Source organism: Bactrocera neohumeralis, chromosome 2 (assembly GCF_024586455.1).
Source record: "Bactrocera neohumeralis isolate Rockhampton chromosome 2, APGP_CSIRO_Bneo_wtdbg2-racon-allhic-juicebox.fasta_v2, whole genome shotgun sequence".
Classification (NCBI taxonomy): Eukaryota; Metazoa; Arthropoda; class Insecta; order Diptera; family Tephritidae; genus Bactrocera; species Bactrocera neohumeralis.
The window spans coordinates 4,429,684-4,444,491 of record NC_065919.1 but is presented as its reverse complement, the minus strand read 5'-3'; the positions used below and the strand labels follow the sequence as shown (position 1 = coordinate 4,444,491).

Sequence of the window (14,808 nt, the reverse complement as noted above, 5' to 3'; positions counted from 1 at the left end):
ATTTTTACTTTGATTCTTTTTCGAATAACTGATTATGTAATCGATTTAATTTTCTTTTCAATAAAAAATTTATACCCACTCTTTCTCTCTCTCTCTATTTTGCTTACAGTTTAAAGCCACCGCCCAAGGATGGCGTCACAAAAAGTAATCCATCGAAACGCCATCGCGAACGTCTCAACGCCGAATTGGATTTGCTGGCCTCGCTGCTGCCATTCGAACAGAATATTCTCAGCAAATTGGATCGACTGAGCATTTTAAGGCTGTCTGTTAGTTATTTAAGAACAAAAAGTTACTTTCAAGGTAAGAAAACAATATTCTTAATTAAATTATTTTGAAAGCTTTGGTCGGCGATTGCATGAAACGTTTCTGGTATTTTTTGTTCACCATGCAAGTCTCCATTTTGATTAGTTTATTTTTTAACTAAACTTTTAAATTTAGCGTATATTTTTCTGCTGCTCGCTGACAAAAGAAAGGGGTCTACTTTTCAAAATCCAAATTTTGCCATATTTCATTCGTTTTAGCTCTAAGAAATAAAGAAAAAATCCAATTGTGGGGAGTATCAGTTTAGGTTAGATCGTGGGGTTGATTCCAAATCGACAAATCTCGCATGGACAAAAATTCGTAAAAATGTCTTTTGTATCATAAATCCTCATCTCTCAATCGATGAGGAAGCATTTTGTGCTTATCACAAATTTATTAAGGCGACTTAATATCAATCCCAGAAATTTCGTTAGGTTCACCACAAGTGGGTCAACTGAGATATTTCAATTTTAGTCTGGCAAATGCTGGGAAGTAGAGAAGGAGAAGATGATTCCAACGCGCCTTCCTCCAAACAACTTTGGCAAAGAGCGTCCGGCAAAATATTTAGAGGCAGCGCATGTTAACCTATTGGACAATGTCAGTCAGAACACCTATATAATTGTGTCGATATTGACTGTGCTAAATGCCAATAGTTTGAATGATTTTTTACGGTTCACTCTGAAGGATTTTGAAGTCGCACAAGTTCTGGTCGTTGACAAGAGCCTGATGAGCTCAGTGGAAGTTCAAAGGTTAAACGCCACAACACAAGCAGACATCGGAGAACCGAAGAGTGAAGTGTGTCCTTCCTAGTCAGCTCATCGGCTTTGCAGTTCCTAGCGATTCCGCTGTGTCCGGGCATCCACTCGTATCTAATATGAAAGAAACTTAAAGCTATTGCTAAGGAGGTCATGCGCTCCTTGACTAGTAGTAAACGCACAGTTAACGAGCTCGAATTCAGTATAGCCGCCTGGCTGTCGAAGAGCATGCATAGCTTTCTGAAAAACACTGCACTTCGAAGGGTTATATGTACTGCTGCCTTGATGACAGCGACCTTTGCTTGAAAGACGCTAAAGTAGTCTGGTAATCTGAAACTATTGTTAATGGAGAACCAGCAAAAGATGACTCCATTACCTACTCTCCTCATTAACCTCGAACCATCAGGTGAGGGTTCTGGGGTACAGTGATCTCGGTCGGAAAGAATGCAAACCAAGTATTGGATTTTTTCAGTGTGTTCCTGCGCGGGGTCCCACATATATCCAGATTCACTAAGTCTAATAGCAGCTTTCGACGCCAAGCTTGTACCAACTGTCGTTACAGGTGCAATGTATAGAAAGGCATTGGGTTTCATTGTTGGGGTAGTCCTTAGCACACTACATTTGCCGAAGAGGAGCGCTCTTTCAACACGCTCCAGCTGCAGTATGCTTATAAAAAGTATTGAAAATTTATGTGTTTATACTTTTTCCGAAAAATTCTTGTACTTTATTCATAAAGTTAGATATTGGAAAACGATACACCTTTCGAAAATCGAATTAGAACCGAGAGTTTTTGAGAAGCTTTTTTTAGTTACCAAATTTCGAATGTGAAATTAAATTATTATTATTATCGGAATTAAATTAATTAACTAAAATTTATTTTGATTCAAAATTTAAAACTAGTTTTATGAAATCGAAAATTTTTTCGAACCTTGTTTTTTTTTCAGACATAACTCAGCTTGTCATTTCGAAAGTGATCATAAATATTTGTCAATTTCAAAATATTTAAATGTCAGTATGTCAAAAATGTTCTAAAAACGTTTTTTCTCAAGAAGTCAACCTTAAAAATTATTAGTCATTCGATTGCAATATTTGTAACCTAACTTTTAAGCGAACTTTATTAAAAATATACTTTAGCAGTTCGGCATTACAAGTTTAGAAAACGATTTTTAGAAAGTCAACTTCACATATGTATGTATTCTCGCACGAAGTCCTTGCTCTTTTCCTTTGTAATCTCATTAACCTTATTCTCAACAACTTAAAATATGTTTATATTAAACCCAATAGAGTCTACAATGTGTTTATACAGATTAGCCGAACAATAGGCATAAAACCACTGACCTCTGACCAGCTGGTCACCAGAGGTCATTCACTTACACGTTCTGGACCATTAACTCTTTCCCAGAGTGGACAACAACGACAAGGAATAAATGTTCAAAAAACACAAAGCAAATAAACAAACAAATAGAAAGTAACAAACGACCCGAAGCAAAAGGGGAAAGTGGAGGGAAAAGTATGTTTTTCCAGGATAATACACATGACACAGGAACACTTAGCGACCGAACAACACACGTCTCGACACAAGCAAACAAACACAGGACACAGAACAACTGACAAAGCAAGAACAATGCGGGTGCGAAGTGAAAACAGGGGCAAGGCGCGTGGCGAACACATTAAAATCGTATCAGAATTGTAAATATTTAGGCTATTGTCGGTCTATCTACCAGTCGGCCGTCAGCATAATATGCTAAGTGTATAGGTTAGGGTTGCAGGTTAGCATGCGTGGGTGCGAATTCCAAAGGATCGCTTCAAAGTATATGGAAAATGTGCTGCAATGAATTCCGGTTTAAAGTTAATGAAGTTCTGTAGTAAATTAAGGAAACATTAAGCGGCCAAGATCAAAAAGGGCGCAAGTTCTGTAGTGCTGAAGTGAAACGAAAGAAGCGCTAAGAATGTGAAATGTTTGACGACACTTTTTTTTGGTGTTTTAAAAATGTTTTTCCCAAAATTTTTATTGACTTTGAAAATTAAGCGGCACGCAGGCGCCACGTGCCGTAGATTTGCCGGACAGTAAGCGTAAGTGCAGCGGGGTATAGCGACAGGATGTGCGACAGCAATTACCGAGAAAGGACAAACCTGTGCAAAACCAAAAGCAAAAACAATAATTATGCTCGCTATGTGTACGATAGCGTAGACTTCAACGAGCGCACGCACGATTGACCGCTAATTGTCAAAATATTTATTCGACAAGGCACAAATGCCCTCGGCGGTGGTCGGGGGGATACAGCGCTACAATTGCAAATAAAATGCCATTCGTGTCATCAATAAGTTGTTTTCATTTACCTTTTTGGGGTTTTACATATTTTTTCCTTATTGTTTGTATTTGCAAAGCCGCCACACGGCACGTGATCGCGTAATTTATTAAAGCGGCTTCGGCAGCACCATTGGCAGCGTCATTATTCTCTCAACTCGCAAGCACTTCATTTACTTAGTTGACATTCAATTTGTTGCAGCTCGCGCTGCTCGAGCGAAACTTTTCGAGGCTCGCACTACTTTACACATCGCTGTAATCTTTCAACGCCCCCGTCTGCCATCTTCCAGCCGTTGTCCGTCATTGTAGCGCTATTGAGCTATTAAGTTGTCAATAAGGATTTGTTTCGACCTCCAAGATGTATGTGTGTGTGTGTGTTGACAGCGAAAGGGTTGAGCTGAAATATTGAAATGAATACCAGTAAAGCTGCTTTGACCGACCCTGTGACTCTTTGACTGGTCATTAGCCATTTATCGTGTCTTTATGTTGGCAATTTGAGTTTCTTATTACTTCTACAATTTGATTATTTATTTGCTCGAATGTAATTAATCTGAAAAGCAATGTAATTAATTGAATTACTGTCTGCTATCAATTGATTGCATGTTTATATTGTGATATATATATACATATATACATATGGTATATACTGGTACATGGAAGAGCGTGCCATCACAGGGTAAGAAGCAGAGCTTCTATAAGACTTAAATTGTAACTTCATACAATATCTCAACCTGGAGCACATATACCTGTATAAAGAAAGTCTTTTCGGTTAGTTTGTGAATTATGAAATCTATGATTTTTCAATCCATTCTTATAAGAAAAATTAAAACAAAATTGCTGGACAATCCAGAATCAGATATCCTGTTGTTTCCTGTTCCATGTCGCGGAATCAGCAGTTTGCGCAAGAGACTATGCCCATGTTGGACAAGTGCTTCTTGAGACGGTAGTACCTTATATAGGGTCCTTAAATCTTGCAACGTTGTACTCTCTCAGAAGTAGCTCGCCATGGCGCATTTCTGCTGCCTGCTGCCAATGCTGTTCTCTCTCTACTACCTCCTCCGTGCGGAACAGCTCTTTTAAAATGTGGGACCTTAATACAATGCATGGTTCTGGCCCCATCATCCTGGATGCTGCCGGCCAGCTCACTGCCGGCTACCCCTTTATGCAGATTATTTGTATCCAGTTGCACACTGATAAGCGGTTCAGCCTTCATATACACTCCTCCACTAAAAGCGATTTATCTTCATATGCTGAGATCGTCTTTAGTGCCGCTTGACTATAGCTAAGTATAGCGATACGCTGGTTGCGTTTGTTACGGTGGAGAATGAGTTCTGCACACTGACTTATAGCAAAGACTTCAGCTTGAAAGGTGCTCAGAAAACGGCCCATTGTTATGGATAACTTGGTAAGCGGTCTCGTAATGCCTGCACCAACGCCTTCCGGCCGAGCCGTCAGTGTACCACTTGATAGCGCTGCCCTCAGTGGTATGTCGAGTGTGGAACTGGTCCACTCCGCTTTACTGGCGAGAGGTACTCTGAACTTCTTTGTAAAGTTAACCTTCTTCGTAACGCTCCTTGGAAGAAGAGCCAGGGGTGTGTCTTCCGCTAGGACCTCCAATTATTGAGAGGACGTTATCTTCCCTTCCTTCTTCCTGAAGCGCAGACACAGGCGAAACTTTGCAGCTACGATAGTTGAAGGCCTACCAAAGACTGCGTTGCCTTAGATGCCCAAGCAACCGAAACATATCAGGAGATCTATTGATTCGCTTTGCAGCCACCTTCCGAATTGAAAGCATTCAAGTTGAGCCTCGAGAGAACTTGTTCAGCGCTACTCAGTTCGCAGTATTTTTGTTCTTTTAGTGCACAATAACAAGAAATCTGGTGTGCACCTCGCCTTCAAGCGAATTTACCGTTTCTTTGGTTGTAGAAGATTATACCAAATAGTCTGAAATTCTTGTCAAATACTAGTAATCGATGTTGCTTGGAAGAAAATGAGGTGGAATCATCGCAATAGTTCCTAAACTGCTGCTTGATAACACAGTTGACACTCTTGATAACTTATTGTTTTAGATAGAGTTGAGAGCAATCAGTGAAACAGATTTGTGATGGGTTGAAAATACTTTGTCAACATATGAGGGTTTAAATGCATCTTCGGGATCTTTTCGATGTGATGGACCCGTATTCTTCTTCTTCTTAATTGGCGTAGACACCGCTTACGCGATTATAGCCGAGTTAACAACAGCGCGCCAGTCGTTTCTTCTTTTCGCTACGTGGCGCCAATTGGATATATAGTAGATATACCTGTATAAAGACCCGTATTACCCTAGCTTTATAAATAGTTGAAAGCAGCTATTGATTTCTCAGATGGTGAAGAAATGGGCGAATCGAACAAACAAATGGTATAAGTTACACAGTGAGTGGAGTTCGAACACAGCGACCGATAGAGCATAGAACTGGTATATCGAAGACGACCCTGAGTTTGTGATATAGTATGTGTACATATTTGTGAATTATTGAATAAGTATTATAATTTAATTAAAATAATTTCCAATTACTAGTATATCTACACCCTATACTTGGAATACTCAGACAATAAGTAAGCGTGAGTCATTTCATTGAAGACAACAATAAAACATTTAAACACAAATAAATTATTCAAACGAACTTTCATTGAGTTCCACACGTGGCATAAAGTTCACGGATTAACATAAACCCGAATCACTCTACCAGCGAATTGCGGAGAATTGACAAGGGAGAGACAGGGAGTAAGAAAAGTGGAAAATGTTAGAATAAACGGCAAAGGTGGACGAAAACAAAGGTGTGCGACAGTTATCCTTGTTCCTTTGTGGGCAGTCATTTGTTGTTGTGTGTGTGGCTATGTATGTATGTATGTTTGGTAAAACTTTCTATAGAAATAAAGAAAAAAAAGTGAACTTCGGCTGTACCGAAGCTATAATACCTTTCGTATATAAAAAATTTTTCCAAACAAGAACTTTTTTTATGGGAAAAGACGTGTGCAAAAATTTTGCCCGATATCTTAAAAACTTACAGACCTTAGAGTGGGAAGTACGAAAAAGTCTTTTCGTATTTTGTCAATAGTTTGGAAAGTAATCATCCAGTAAGTTGCTGCAGCCTGTTCGAACAATATATTTTACATTTTGCTGTCAACAACTGATGAGATGGAAGCAAGCAATTTGAAAAAACGGCCAGAACTGATCAACAGAAAAGGCTTCGTCTTCCATCAGGACAACGATAGACCACACACATCTTTGATGACTCGGCAAAAACTGGGAGAGCTTGGCTGGGAAGTTTTGATGCATCCACCATATAGCCCTGACCTTGCACCATCGGACTATTATTTGTTTTGATCAATGCAGAACTCTCTTAATGGAGTAAAGTTGGCTTCAAGAGAAGCCTGTGAAAATTACTTGTCAGAGTTTTTCGCCGAGAAACCACTGATGGAATAATGTCTCTAGCGGAAAAATGGCGAAAAGTGGTCAACCAAAATGTCATATATTTGGTTCAGTAAAGTTCATTATAAATAAAAAAAATAAGTTGAAGTTTGATTAGAAATACAAAAATACTTTTTCGACTACTCAATATATTTGTAGGGTCTTCAACGTTTCCTGCTGTCTCTTACAATTTTCGTGGCAAATTTAATATAATCATGTTTAGCTTATAAATATTCAAAGTGAAATCGTAACAAATTCGGGGAAAAGGTGAAAGAAACGAAAATAAGTGTGTGACAGCAGTGTAGTAAATCAACGAAAAGACAAGAATAAAAACACAATAGAAAATTAAATATGTAGATCCAAGTCGAATTGGGAAAAATTAAAAAGCGTTCACACATATATACATGCATACATACACAATAATACATATGTGCATGTGTGTGTGTGTGCCGTTGAATCCGGCGAATGGGGGTAAAACATATGTTTTCTCAAGAGAACCGAGAACCTTATTGACTCGACGCGACTGTGCTGGTGTTGTTTGTAGCTGTTTATCACTATTCTAGCTACACAAATACTAACACATAAGTATCCTTTTATAAATATATACAAACATACACAGGCCGCTACAAAGCTAGTACGTGCAACATGAATTAAAAGGTTAGGCCAAACGCAAAGGTTGAGTTGCTTCATACATACACACTCCCACATAAGTATGTATATATACACATATCTACATATGTTCGTGTGTCTGCATGTGTGTGTATGTAGTGTTGCGAGTCCGTTTTGTTAGCCAGCTGCTTGATTAGCCGCCTGTGGGTTGGGCGCTTGGTTGAGTGACTGACTGAAAATTTAGTAAATATGTATATATTATGTACATGCATATGTATGTATGGTATGTACACATATGTGTGCTTAGCTTAGCACATACATATGTATGTATGCATGGCTGGCAAACGTTGTTGTTTGCGCGAAAAGTCGCTCTTTAACGTTAGACGACACAAAGGACGAAGTTTGCAAGCGCCAATACATACATACATAGATACGGTACATATTTATTTAGCTATAAATATATACATATATGCATAACTGTTTATCTATATGCATTTATATTAGTATGTAAGCATATATTTTTATTGCACACTAGTTCAACACACCGAGGGCAATGACTTGCGGCGCTTGGCCACACTGCAGCGACCGGCTCATTCAATATTTCCATGTGTTGCCAACAACTTTTGCTTTTAAATTAACCATGGTATTAAATGTTCAGCTTTGTGCTTCATTTGCGCACTTTAATATGCATAAGTAGTGCTGTAATTTATATTGGTTGGCAAAATAAGAAAAAGTTTTGGTTAAATATAATTTACAAACGCTTTATGCGGTTTAAGGCTTTCTGCTCAAAGCAACAATAAAAAAATGAAAATGGTGTTAATGATTTCTGCTTAAACTTGAGGAAGCAACGCAGTTCTAGATTTAAAATTTATAGTATGAAATTGTTCTTATGGTCTATAGATGTTTTTTTTTTAATTTTATTTAAAATAGTCGATATTAAAACAACTTTCTAAAAATAAACAGGACAATTTTTGTAAAATCAAGAAATGATCTGCTGAAATTAAAAAAAAGAAAGAAGAAAAGACCTTAACTTCGGTACAAGGTTCTTGGCAAGAACTTGATTCCGATCGTACAGTTTGTATGGTAGCTATATGCTATAGTAATGCAATCTGAACAATTTCTTTGTAGATTGCCTTATTGCCTTACATAATGATCCCCTCCAAATTTCGTCAAGATGTCTTGTCGAATAAAAAAGTTTTCCGTACAAGAACTATATTGCGATCGTCTGTATTCATTTTGTATGACAGCTAAATGCTATAGTGGTCTAATATAAAAAAACTTCTTCATATTTGTACCGTAACTCCGTTAAAAACTTAAAATATCCTCTGCAGGGTATACATTTTGTCGATGGGATGTCCATAATAGCTTAACTCAAAATTTATAAACTCACTATTAACTTACGAGTAAGACTTTTGTGTGTAAAATCATGGACATACAGATTTTTGTAGCTGAATTTTAAAGCTGTGGAAATAACGGTAAATCATCTATTTAGTTTACAAAGCTATATTAGCTAGATTTACATAAGGATGCGGTTACACTATGCAATTATACAAATATCTTCATGTTTGTAAATTGTTGCACTGCCTAAATGTATGCTTCAATTTTTGAGTTCCGGAATATATATAATAACTACATATGCTTTGCTAACTGTAATGTTCGGGAGGTCAAATGAAATAGCTTCATTATTAATACACTATGAAATTATTAATTTTTTACGAGGAGCAGACAACAAGAAAAAGTGGTTACCCACCACAAGCATAATTGTTAGTGAGTTCAAGATCTCCAGGGATGTGCAGAAGTTCCAGCCATTATAATGCTATTTGGCTTGTAATTTCTTGAAGCCAACAACAATGAAAGTAATTTTAATCAGAGAAGATTGCGGAAGTAATTTGTGCTGAGCGACAATGTCAACGAAAAACCAGTGTTGCCAAGCGCCGCAATGAATGCTTCGTAATTACGGCGATGGCGGTTGTTATGCGGCATTTGCTTGTTGTTGGGAGAACTTTAAAAATACATCTTGTCAAGCAGATACGTTTGCAAATTATATTATTAAAAATATATAAAGGGAAAAGGAAGAAAAATTATGGAGAAATAATGAAATTATAGCATGAGACAAAAGAGAGAAGAAGAGGAGAGAAGATGACAGATGAAGCGAGAGGTGGCAGAGCCAGTAGAAAAGAGTGATATCAGCCGGTTTCGTGCAATTGCAATTAGTGCTAATATTACAACCGTGCTAAGTCTATTCTTTGCAAGTTCATGCCACGTATTTTCTATAAAATGCTGCCACACTTCTGCACAAAGTGCCGTTATTTTTTCTGCACTTTTATGTCAAATATTAGTAAATACTCATTTCATTAAGAGCTAAATAGTATGACAGTGAAGAATTTTAACATGCAACAAAATGTGGCATGCAACATAATGTGGCAAGAGTGTAAAATCAATGCATAACCGCGGAAATTAATTTTGCTTTCATGTGCAACACATGCACACATACAAAGAAATTATAATTACGAGCAAAAACAACAACAAAACGTGTTCGTGTATTTTACGAAATTCGCACAAGGTCATGTCTGGTCAGGTATGGCGGCAGGTTTGAGCCTAAATTTAGATCGCGCACACAGACATTTGCGGTTAAAGCGTTAACGATTTCGTGAAGAAATGGAGACCAGCAATGAATGAGTGACTTGCTTAGCCGAGGAATAACGAAACACCGCACAGACGTCTGCGTGTTTTCAGTTATTATTGCGGCGTTGTGTTGCTATTTCACTCTCAGCGCGCGGCAATTTGCCATTATTGGTGTTTATGTTGTTGCAACAATATGCAACTCCTATATTATATGCATATATGTACATATGTATATGTATGTGTGTATGCATGCATACATCTAACCTATAAACACGTCAGAGTTTTCGCAAAACCGCGCAAGCTTTCGTGCGTTAGTTAAATTAACCGCTAACAGGCGACGCGACGTGCCACACCGCCTGATTTGTAGTACCGTTATCTTCGGTACGCTACCCCGTTACCCTACAATTCCTATACCCAATTCTGTGCGCGCTTCAGTAGGTCTGTTTTATAATTTGTGTTGTTGTTGTTGTTTTCCTTTTGTAGGTTAGGGCTACCGGAGCGGCCTATATGCATGTCAGTTGGTCGCGCTGCCTGCAACTCCAACACTTTCCATTTTACCGCCAACCGCCGCATGCAGCACTACTCAAGCAGCGCTCGTCAGCTGTTTATGGCTTGCATTGGCACACACACACACACACACTACTGACACATATGTAAATACATATGTATATACCATTACTGCATATAGTATGCAATTGTGGCTCCCCTCTCCATCGAGTGTATGTGTGTGTGTGCCGAGCGCCCCCAAAAAGTGAGCGCATCATTAACGAAAGCATGGCGTAGCTATCAATCTGCTGTTGGATTGCGTTTGTGTGCGAGCGCGTTTGAAGACAATGTCCGTCCGTTACGGCGGCAATTGTTGTTTGGGTCACGCTATAGCGCGTGGCTTGCGTGACTTACGTGTGACGTATGACGTACGTACGTATATGCAATAATGCTGCAATGCAACAGTGCGATTACAACAACAATAACAACAATGCAGGGTCAAAAAAGGCCGCGGTTCGGCAACAAATGCCAATAATAATGGCGATAATGATAGTGACATGCAAACTTGCCGCATTCACGATTATGTAGTTATGCCGTCATAGTTGCGTATGTATAAGTGTGCAACTGTAAAGATGTGAAAAACATATATATTTTCAATTACAGCATTTATATCAACGAAAAATTTTGAAAAACTTGAAAAAACCTGCTGCACCGAAACTGCAATACCCTTCATGTATATAAAAATTAATTACAAGAACTTTGATCGTCTGGTTTGCATGACAGCTACATATATGCTATAGTAATACGATCTCAAAAATTTCTTCGCGGATTACACCGTTGTCTTGGACCCAATAACCCATATCAAATTTGATGAAGATATCTCGCCAAATAAAAAAGTTTACATACAAGACCTTGATTCCGATTGTTCAGTTTGTATGACAGCTATAGGCTATAGTGACTCAACAGCGGCGATTCCGACAGATGAGCAACTAATTTATGTGAAAAATATGTTCCAAAACTGAGGGATGAGTTCGTATATACTATATATACATATATACAGACAAATAGACGGACAAGGCTTAATCGACTCAGCTCGTCACGCTAATCATTTATATATGTACATACTTTATGGGGTCTTCGACGTTTTCTTCCGGGTGTTACAAAGGGGGTGGCAAACTTAATATACCCTGTGCATTCTGATGCCAGAGCTCACGATTGTTGATTACAACATAATATTTAGTTGCAGTATACTATAAACCCACTTTAAAGGAAACTACGAAATATGCAATGTTTTGGAATACTTTTCAAATTCTTTCAAAATTACGAACCTTCTTTGACCTATGAAGCTCATAAAGGCACAGGTTCCACAAACCATAAGAAGAAAAAAAAATCAGTCTACTAGAGTAAACTGAAAAGCAAAATTATTAAATATTTTTTGGTACTTAAATATAAGCTTAGACTATACTATCTAGTATAATAACTATTTTTGTAGTTGTATTGTCGGAAAACATACCCGTTATAGTATTGAGGAATGCTGCTTAGTAAGCATATTTTGGTCGTTCAAAATTCTAGATCCGTTTCGGTTACGTAGGCCTGACTGTCGGGGAAGGCTATAGCGATATTCGGCTCTTGAAACATGAAATTTTGCTTTATCATGATTTTGACTTTATGTTCCAAATTTTCGTTTTAAAACCGCTAAGTGGTGCTGTAAGCGTAGCCTCTGTCTTTTAATTCGTTGAACTACAAGTATGTCAATGTCGTCGTATAACTCGTACAGCTCGCCGTTCCATCGACTGCGGTATTCTCGGAACGTCGACTCTTCAAATGTTGTCATCGTCCATGCTTCTTAAACACATAGCAGGTCGAGAATAATGACTGACTTATATAGTTTGGCCCTTGTTCGTCGAGACAGGACTTTACTTCTCAATTGCCTACTCAGTCCGAAGTAGGACCTGTTGGCGAGAGTTATTCTGCGTTGGACTTTGAGGCTGACATTGTTGTTGGTGTTAATATTGGTTCCAATATAGACGATATTATTTACGACTTCGAAATTATGACTGTCAACAGTGAGGTGGTAAGGCATGCCTGTCGTAAGAGGCGACTTCCTGCGTCCAGGGCTGGACTTTGAGACTTTAACCTGCTGACATTGTTGTTGGTGTTAATATTGGTTCCAATATAGAGAGGTTTTAGATGGGCGATATTATGAATGGAAACATGCCATAGCTTGGTACTGAAAATCGACTTCGGGCACTCAACGCATTGTATGACTGTCAACAGTGACCTGAAAGCCAAGTCGCGAGTGCGACGACTGTTTGTTTGATGAGAGGTGATATGTCGTCTTGCTCTCGTTCACTACCAGACCCAGTTGCTTTGCTTCCGTATCCAGTCTAGAGTAAGCTAAACTAACGGTGCGGTTGTTGAGGCCAGTGATATCAATATCATCGACGTACGCCAGTAGCTATACACTCTTATAGAAGATCATGTCTTCTCGATTAAGCCCTGCAGCTCGAATAATTTTCTCTAGCAGTGGAAATTGTGCGATCGGAGGGGTCCTTCCTGATACTGGCGGAGCTTTTGGCTCTTCAACGTCAGTTTAAAATGTCTAACTAGTTATCACAAATATAGCGAGAGAGTTAATCGGCCTTCGGCCACTTTTCATACAACAAGATTTGTGGAACAATCCAATTTTTTGATTTCATGAAATATTCTTTCTAAACCACTAGTGGATGAGTTCTTTTACTACTTTTACCTAATATTTTGGGATCGTGTTAAATTACAAGCACCGAGAGATGCTGGAAAAGAACAAGTCTATAATGGCACATAAATTTGGATTCAAAATATAGGCACAGGGTTGATATTGTTGCACTTTGATTCCAGTTTTTATTTTTCTAGTTATTATAACTTCCCCTCAATTATTATACATTTAGTTTTTATATTTATTATCGTCATCAAATCAAACTAAAATTGCCTTGCACCCCATTTTCTATGCTTCAAGATTGTGTTTCTTTTCTCTCTTCCCCTCGGCGGAAGCGTGCGCATCGAATGAAAGCTCTTCGAACTCATTTTCTCAAATAACGCTGCAGATGGACTAGATGAAAACACCCTTAGCTGCGGCCGCCGTACCAACTCATTGCTTAAAAGGTTTTTATCGCTTTCTTTTGCAATGGATTTTCTTGTAGCCATCTTCTTCTTTCATATCTGCCAATGCCATTAAGCTGAGAGCAACGTATCTGTATACATAAGAGCATAAATGAGGTATATAACGGATTCGCTAATGGCTGCGTTTATGCTGCAGGCGAAAGGAAGCGAGTTGGAGGTTATGTCGTGCTCGTAGAAATGTATATACATATGCATATAAATATGAGCAAATATATAATCCAATATATAAGACATTTTTAACACAAATTATGGTTGCGGTACACAAAATATGACAGTTAGGTTTCAACTCGTCAGTGACAAAAATAATCAGAGTTGCTTTGTTGGTTTTTGAGAATAAAAAACAAGGTTATAATGGATACTCATGATTTTTAGGTATATTTTTTAAAACTTCTTTGAAAACACCCCTGTGCTAGGAACTAGAAGTTCAAATAATAAAATAGATTAAATATAAAGTCACAAAATAACATAATAACAACAAAAGATACAAGACAATAATTACTTTTACTACTCTTCATAGTTCATAAGTAGCAACAAAATGGCAATTTGTCACTCTCCAACCAACTATCAGTGGCATATACCCACATATAGCCCAGTGGATAAGTTGCGCTAAGCGTTTGGGTGGGAGTGAAGAAAAATTGCCCGTGTGGGAATAAGTAAGAACCGCTAAGGGATGGTGCTGTACAAGACAAAAGAGAGTAGCAGAGAAAATAAGTTTAATGACAGAGCAAATTTATTTGGCAAAGCGAATGCAATAAATATTCGATTTTGTGTATCTTTGTACACTTTAAGATATTCAATTTTAAATGCAATAATGCTTAAGTTTTTCTTGTAATATCTTAAAAGTTGATTGGCTGTGGGCTTATAAATATTAAACTTATTTCAATGAAGATAATAATTGCATTAGTCCCAATCGCAGGAATAGGATATTAGAAAGCGAAATGTGGACCTTAATTGATAAGGGTTAGAAGGACGAAAGAAGCGAATTTTCCAGTACTTTTTTTTCTGAGAAAACTTTTAAATTTTTTGATCCAAAAATTCGTACAGATACTATGATATCTTTTAACTGTATTTTAAGACTTAGTATGAGCAAAAATATTTATTTGGAAAGGAGCTAC

General features: G+C 37.9%; 1 protein-coding gene across 2 annotated transcripts in view; it reads left to right on the top strand.

Annotated features, from left to right (window-relative positions):
- The window catches only part of LOC126767683 (neuronal PAS domain-containing protein 2), a 107,543-nt gene that overhangs the window by 46,834 nt on the left and 45,901 nt on the right, over nucleotides 1–14,808 (top strand). For both annotated transcript variants that reach the window (XM_050485223.1, XM_050485221.1), the window contains exon 3: nucleotides 110–300. In XM_050485223.1, the coding sequence (XP_050341180.1) occupies nucleotides 110–300 (191 nt within the window). The remainder of the gene's footprint in view (nucleotides 1–109; nucleotides 301–14,808) is intronic.